The following is a 7547-nucleotide window of genomic DNA, read 5'->3' as shown; positions in this document are numbered from 1 at the left end:
TAAAAACTTGCGGGTGTTTTTGCTTTTTTAGCTATCTAACACTGTCTTCGGTAAAACGTTATGCCACTTGAGCCAAAAATGGGATCCATCTGTCATAATCTTACTTAACAGCGTAAGATACGCCGGTCAGTGTTCTTTTACAAAAAAATTACTGTAGACATGGTGTTTTCTGCAAAAAAATGTATTGTAGTGTTTTTCGCAAACCTAGCCTTTAAAGTGGTGGTTTTGTGCAATTTAATCCATAGCCTCCATATGTGGTGGATGGCAGTCGCCCGATATGTCAAATCTGTAGAGTTGCTTTTACATTTCATTTCACTTGATTGTTCAACCAAACACACCCTAAAAGAACTTTGGATAGTAAAACAAAGGGAATCCCTATTTCTACGGCTTTCTGGAACCTTTTTTTTTAGCTGAAGCTTGAAGTGACGCACTCCAAGGTCCATGCAGAAGATTGTAAAAGTTCAAACACGTGCATGGGCTGAGAGGAGACAGATGGAGCCAAATAATAAATTGTTATCATAATTTCCCCTTGTTGAGATCTTCATCACCACCATGGCTAGAATCAGCAGGGTGATCACCATCATTATAGTCAACAACAGCTATGATCTATAGTCGCCATTTTTTTCGAAAAGAGGGAAATACCCCTCGGTCTCTGCATCGATTGTCACCATGATTCCACGGCTCGTCCTTAACCTTTGCATGACAACGTGAACCAGCGAACGAGAAAAGGGATCTGGTGATATTTGGGACCCGGTGCCTAATCTAGAATCAGGCTTTAGGTCCAAATAAAGTCAATTAATAAGAGAAGTCAATTATTATAACAAAAAAATGACTTTCATGGAGGAACACAGATAATACTTGAACAATGTCAATTTGAATACCCGGTAGGGAAATTGCAATCTCAATAGATGCGACGAGGAGCAGAGAATAAGAATGCTGATGGGGATGAGTTAATTTGAGAGGGATTTCCATCCTTGCTTTTTTTATGCGGCTCGGGGAAAATGACCAGGAAGATAAAGCGTGTGGGATGATGATGTAAGAAATTTCCAAGGAATAACAAAGAGATGCGTGGGGCAGGAGTCGCTCTCGTGAGACACTATTCTGCAAGAGGATTAGAGCTCACGGCTTGATGCACGCTTCCATGAACTAATTTACTTAGTTGAATTTCTAATTAGGGGACGGGTGTCCTGATGAAGAAAAGTTCGCATGTTTCGTTTTCTTTGCAACCCTTCCCTATCACAGTCCCCTGACAACATCCATGGAGCCCTTTTGTCCCCCAATGTGCCTAATGAATAATGACTCTATCATCATCATCATCATTATCCCTTGTCGATCGAGATCTTCATCATCATCATCATCATCATCACCACCGCCATCATCACGGCCAACAACAGCTACGATCGATCGACCCGTGACGACGAAGGTGTCCTGGCGAAGATCTTCTGGCCCGGCGCGAGGATCGCCAGCGTGTCGTAGCGGGCCTTGCGCTCGACGAAATGGGCCCACTTAGCGCCGAAGTGGCGCGCCCAGTCCGCCTCGGTGTGGTAGCGCCGGAAGTAGATCTTGAAGTCGTAGCCGTTGCTCCGGCAGGCGTCGACGATGGCGCCGTTCTGCGCCACCAGCTCCATCACCGCGGGGCCGCCGCCCGGGTAGGGCCGGCAGAACTGCAGCAGCGCCACCAGGTAGAAGACCTCGCCGTCCGGCAGCGCCGCCGACATGTTCGGGTCCCACCTGCACCAGCGAGTGACGCGAGGCGTCACGACAAAGGAAGGAGAAAGAGAGCTTATCGTAAACAATGGCGCCGGTGCGTGCACTGCAGCGAGCTGTCATGCATGGCGATGGCCTGTGGGCTGTGGCTGAGTGCGACGTGCCTGGTGATAATAATAGTTTTTTCAATCATAGGAACTGAGCTGGTGGCCGCTAATGCGCAATCTGGCACGGCTAAATCCAAAACAGAAGGGGATCCATGGAGAAACTGGGAACCTGCTCGTCTTATTGTAAGTGATCCCGGTCAGAATCACTGCCATCAGCGAGCGCCCTGAGCAGGGGAGGCTCCCCGCTCACATGGGCGTGCGTGACGTGAGCGCCCCAAATGGCAACTCTGCCATGCCACCGAGCTGCGCACGGAAGCAATCCAAGCAGAGGAGACGTAGTGCGTCACTGGTTGTACCTCCGCCGCGTACTCCAGGCCCCGCACGAACTGGCCGAGACCTTCGAGGACGGCGAAGGAAGTCTGGGTGGCAGGTTCGAGGCCCAGTGGAGGGCCTCCTCTAACACTGCTCCGCCCGGCCGGGACGTCGGGGAAAGCCAGGCCGCCGACGGCGGAGGCGATCGAACTTGTCCTGCCGGCGCCGAGATGGCCGCGCCCGTGCGCTTGTCGAGGCAACAGCTTCCAGCAACGTTGGTCCGGGCTTCCGGGGGTTGCGACGGCGGAAGCTCTTGTAGCCGTAGGAGGCCAGCAAGAATATGCGTGATGCCAATTTGTTGGGGAATGGCTAGAAATCAATCAGCTGAAATTTTCATTTGTGGCCAGTCGATTTCTGAGCCTTTGGATGTGAAATCAAAGGCCCATAGTGCTTCTTCAACCTCCATCCCCTTGAGCTGCTAGCCACCGCTGGCCTCGCCGTCGGCCCCCGCGGCCTCGCCGTCCCGCCCTCCCAGGTACCACTCCCCATTGCCGGTCCTCCTCCGCCCCGGCCATCCCTCTAGGCCCCATGCGTCGAGTTTTTTCTCCAGCAAATCCCCACGCCACCTCCCCACCATCGCCGGACTCCACCGCCCCCACCCTGAACCCTAAGATAGATACTGCCTCTTCGGCGCCCCCCCCCCCCCCCCCCCCCCCACCCCCCCCCCCCCCCCCCCCCGGCGCGCCCCCGGCTGCAGCTAGTTCTTCCTTCTCTCCAGCGAGTGTAGGTAAACTGAATTTGTTGTGGCTACGCATTGTACTTGAGCTATACTCCAGCGGCTGCAAGCTTGTAGTCGTAGTAGGAGGCCAGTAGGAATAGCGAACAAATTTAAATAGGATCTATGAATATGTATGTTTTTACATTTTTTAAATCAGGCAAAAATTATTAACTTTAATCTACTATAATCTTACCTTATTGGTTTCTTTTTTGCATTTTTATTCACTATTTTAGTTTATTTTTCATTTTCCCATCTTTTGTATTTTTGTTTGTGATTTTTGTTTTGAGTTTCTTTTTCATTTCATATTTATTTTTGCTTTCGCTTTTCTTCTTATTTTTTAAAATACGGGTGTTTTGTGATTTTTTAAATAATATCTAGTTTTCTTTTTCTTTTTAAAAATATGTGTGTTTTGGGGCTTGCGTGGTAGGTGAGGATTTCTTTTCTATTCATCTATGTTTTTGTTTTCTATTTATCTACTTTTATTTTTTATAATTTGTTTTTATGCGGCAGAGGGTGGGAGGTTGTGGTGCGAATTGCATGTCCAACATCATACATGCAATTGCAAGTGTTGTAGCCTCACTGTAACTGGATGGCCCCATAAAGCATCCGCAAGTGGGAACGGGAGGGCTTTTGTTGGCCAGTTTTCATATCCACCACCAGAAATGCAACTGCAAACTTTGTAGCCCAACTGCAACAACATTACCTAAAAAGCGACCGCAAATGGGGTGAGTGGGACATTGTCGGACCAATTGCTTGTCCACCATCACAAACACAACTACAAGTTTTGTAGCCCGATTGCAACTAGGCGGGAGGGGTTTTGCCGCCCAGTTGCATGTGCAACACCAAACATGCAACAATAAGTGTTGTAATCCATCCGCAACTGCATGGCCTAAAAGCGGACGCAGCTGGAAGCGGGAGGGGGATTTCTGTCTAGTTGCATGTCCACCACCAGACATGCAACTACAAGTGTTGTAATCCGTCCGTGATAGCACGACGCACAAATTGATTGCAACTGGGTGATGGGAAGGGGTTTTGTTTTCTTTTCGGTTTTCTTTGTTTTTCACGGTTTTCTTCGGGTTTTTTTTGTTTTTCTTTATTTTTTCACAATTTTTTGTTTCTTTCACAGTTTTTACTCGGTTTTTCTTTACTTTTTTCTTCATTTTCTTTGTTTCTTTCTCGATTTTCACTAGTTTTTTTGCTTTTCTTTCTTCATTCTTATTTTTTCCGTTTCCATTTGTTTTCTTCATTTTTCATGTACATTTTTGTATACATGACGGACATATTTTACATATGCGTTGAGCATTATCCAAATACAAGATAAACATTTTTGAAACTTATAGTTTTTTATGTCTACTTTTTTCATACGCATTGTACATCTTTTGTATAAATCTGGAACACTTTTTATATAAAATTTTAACATTTTTGGACTAAATGATTAACATTTAAAAAATATTTTTTTATGTTAACTTTTTCCATTCTACATTTTTTGTTATACACCAGGAACATTTTATCTATACATGTTTAACATTTTCTAAATTTATGATTAAGATTTTGAATGTCTACTTTTCCATGTAGATTGTACATTTTTTATAGATCATAAATATTTTTTATTTGCATGTTTAATATTATCCAAATACATTATTAATTTTTTTGAAAAAATATATTTTTTATGTATAATTTTTCCATACACATTGTATTTGTCTATACACACCAGATACATTTTTAGAGGGGTCGTAACTATAAGATTTCCAAAAATGGATCATAACTACAACTTCAAAAAAATGGGTTGTAACTGTAAGTTTACAAATGGGATTGCAACTACATGGCCAGAAAGTGACTGCAACTGGGTCGAGAAGTGGTTGTCAGGCCAGATGCATGTCCATCACTAGACATGCAACTGCAACCATTGTAACCCGACAGCAACTCCAGGGGCATGCATCTGACTACAGCTAGGTCGGGTGGGGAGTTGTCGGGCTAGTTACATGTCTACCGGTAGACTGCAACTGGGGGCAGGAGTGGGTTGTCGTGCCAGTTGCATGTCCTTCACTAGAAAAGCAACTGCATGAACAACACATAATTACAACTGGGTCAGGTAGGGAGTTTTCCAGGCAGTTGCATGTACAAAACTAGACATGCAACTGCAAGCGGTGTAACCGACTACGACTACATGGGTACACATGTGATTGTAACTATGGCTAGGAGAGGTTGTCGTGTCAGTTGCATGTGCATCACTAGGCATGCAACTATAAGCATTGTAATCTGACTGCAACTGCAGGGGGCACAAACATGACTGCAACTAGGTTGGGTGGGGAGTTGTCAGGCCATTTGCATGTCACATGAAACTACAAGCATTGTAACCGACTACAACTGCCTAGGCACACGCGTGACTGCAACTAGCGGCGGAAAGGGGGTTGTCACGCCAGTTGCATGTCTATCAATAAACATGCAACTGTAAGCATTGTAACATACTGCAGCTGCATGGTAACTGCAATTGGGGTCAGAAGGGGAGTTGTCATGCATGTATTTTTAGATAAAGTTGTCGGGCCAGTTGCATGTCCATCAATAGACATGCAAGTACAAGCGCTGAAACAGACTATGTCTGCACTTGCACAAAAGCGGCTGCAACTAGGGTCAGATGGGGAGTTATTAGGGCCATTTGCACAAAGCAGATGCAAGTGAGGCCGGGGAGAGACGGTTGTAGCTCCAATTTCATGTCCATGACTAGACATGCAATTGCAAGCGTTTTAACCCGATTGCAACTGCACATAAACAAAACAAATGCAACTAGGGTGGGGGTTGTTGGGGCCGGTTGCATGTCCACCACTGGACATGCAATTGCAAGCATTGTAACCCAGCCGCAACTACATGGGGCACAAAACAACTAGTTTTTTAAACTAGGATCGGGAGAGTGTTGTCGGTCCAGTTCCGTGTCCACCACTAGACATGCAATTCTGAGAAATATAACATGACGACTACCACATGAGGCACAAAGCAACTGCAACTTAGGTGATAAGGGGTAGTCGGGCCAGTTGCAAGTTCACCTCGGACACAACTACAAGCATCGCAACAAGCCCGCAGTACAAGCGCCACACCACATGTGCAGCTACGTAGGATTCTTTTTTTACAACATGGATATGCAACAATTTTTTTGTTGGTATTATTTTTCTAAAAATGACCCACCAATTGCAGGCTGCCTTTCACATGCAATGGTATGTCTAGTGCCCGCACACAATTGCACACATCGCAACATATGTTCAACTAGGGCTTTCTTTTATTTTTCTATCGTGGACATCAACATGCACATGCATCTAGTTTTTTTATCGGGTATTTTTGGAGAGAAAATTTAATGTTTCTTTTGACGTTTTGCATAGTTTGTTATACCAAGTGCAATTTTGTTTTAGATAACAAAATAAGTAGTAGTTACAAGAGGAAAATAAGAAAATGTGCGTCGCAGCCAGCCCATCATATGTTTAGCCTAAAGAGAAAGCAAGTGCGAAGTCTAGTAAGTATAAATAGTACGTGTTTGGCATGAATTGCAAAAAAGAAAAGAGCAAAGAAGGAAACATGAGCAAGGGTTCACTACATGCAACATAGCTGAACACAAACAACGCAAAAAGCAAACAAAAAGGAAAACTAGGGAATGGGCCAAGCCAAAGTTTTGTAGAAAAGGCCCATTGCCAAACATGCTGGGACAAGAAAGAGGTAATGTCACTTGGTGCAGGTGAATGAGACCAAATTATACCTCATCCAGATGAGTTCTAGGCACTCTCTTTAATTTCACCAACCTGGCAAAGCAACAGCCCAAATGAGAGTGTTTAAAACAGCCAAAATGAGAGAAGATAGCCAGGTCGATTGCTTGATGGGCTACCAATCCAACAAGCCCGCTAAAAAAGTAACAACCATTACTATCACATATTAATGCTGGTTTGAGATGTCATAATGAATCAATAAAAATGAAATCATGTGATTACTTCAATAATAATATTGTCTTAAGTAGATCAATTACAAAAATGAATTCTACTTTAAGTTAGTAACACAAAATTAAGCAATCTGACATGACTGGATAATCAAAACCACTGTCGCATGTACGGATATAGGAGAAAATGCAATGGCCAAAAAATGGCTAAGCATCTAAAAAGGACATATTAAAACGGAGCTATTCATGGTAGACAGCGTCAGCAGACAAACCAAAGAAGCAGTCGAGCCTGGCAACGCTTAGGATGTTGCACGCACTACCGCTTCACCTATTCGTTGTCCATCATCTCGGTGTAGTGTCATCATGAGAAACATTAATTTTGTCTATGATTCAAATAGTTCAATTACAGAGGTGAATTTTATTTAATTTACTAACTTAATATTATGTAGAAGTCACATGATTGCATCATCAAACCTCCACGGTGTAGACAAATGTTTTAGAAAACCCAACCGTCTAAAAACCAACTAAAGCATCAAAAAATAAGATATATACAAAAACACAATAAACAAATGTTATTCTAAGGTAGAGTGAATTAAGGTCACTGATATTACACTAAAGAGAAAAATAAAATGAAACTAAAACTAAAACTACAAAATAGACAAACTTGCACAAATGTTCCGTAGAATTTGCACTATTCCGCAATATGCAAGAACAAATATATATGGTA

General features: G+C 43.7%; 1 protein-coding gene across 1 annotated transcript; it reads right to left on the bottom strand.

The window, feature by feature from the left end:
• Positions 1–1016: 1016 nt before the first annotated feature.
• Positions 1017–2763, bottom strand: LOC125519455. The gene is made up of 3 exons (XM_048684259.1): positions 2613–2763; positions 2171–2495; positions 1017–1731 (listed from the first exon to the last, which is right to left on the bottom strand). Exons 1-3 carry the CDS (start codon positions 2761–2763, stop codon positions 1395–1397), a joined length of 813 nt encoding a protein of 270 aa, XP_048540216.1. The 3' UTR covers positions 1017–1394.
• Positions 2764–7547: the final 4784 nt, after the last annotated feature.

Source organism: Triticum urartu, chromosome 7, assembly GCF_003073215.2.
Source record: "Triticum urartu cultivar G1812 chromosome 7, Tu2.1, whole genome shotgun sequence".
NCBI lineage: Eukaryota > Viridiplantae > Streptophyta > Magnoliopsida > Poales > Poaceae > Triticum > Triticum urartu.
Note: the sequence above shows the minus strand (reverse complement) of the source record. Positions and strands in the feature narration are given on the sequence as shown.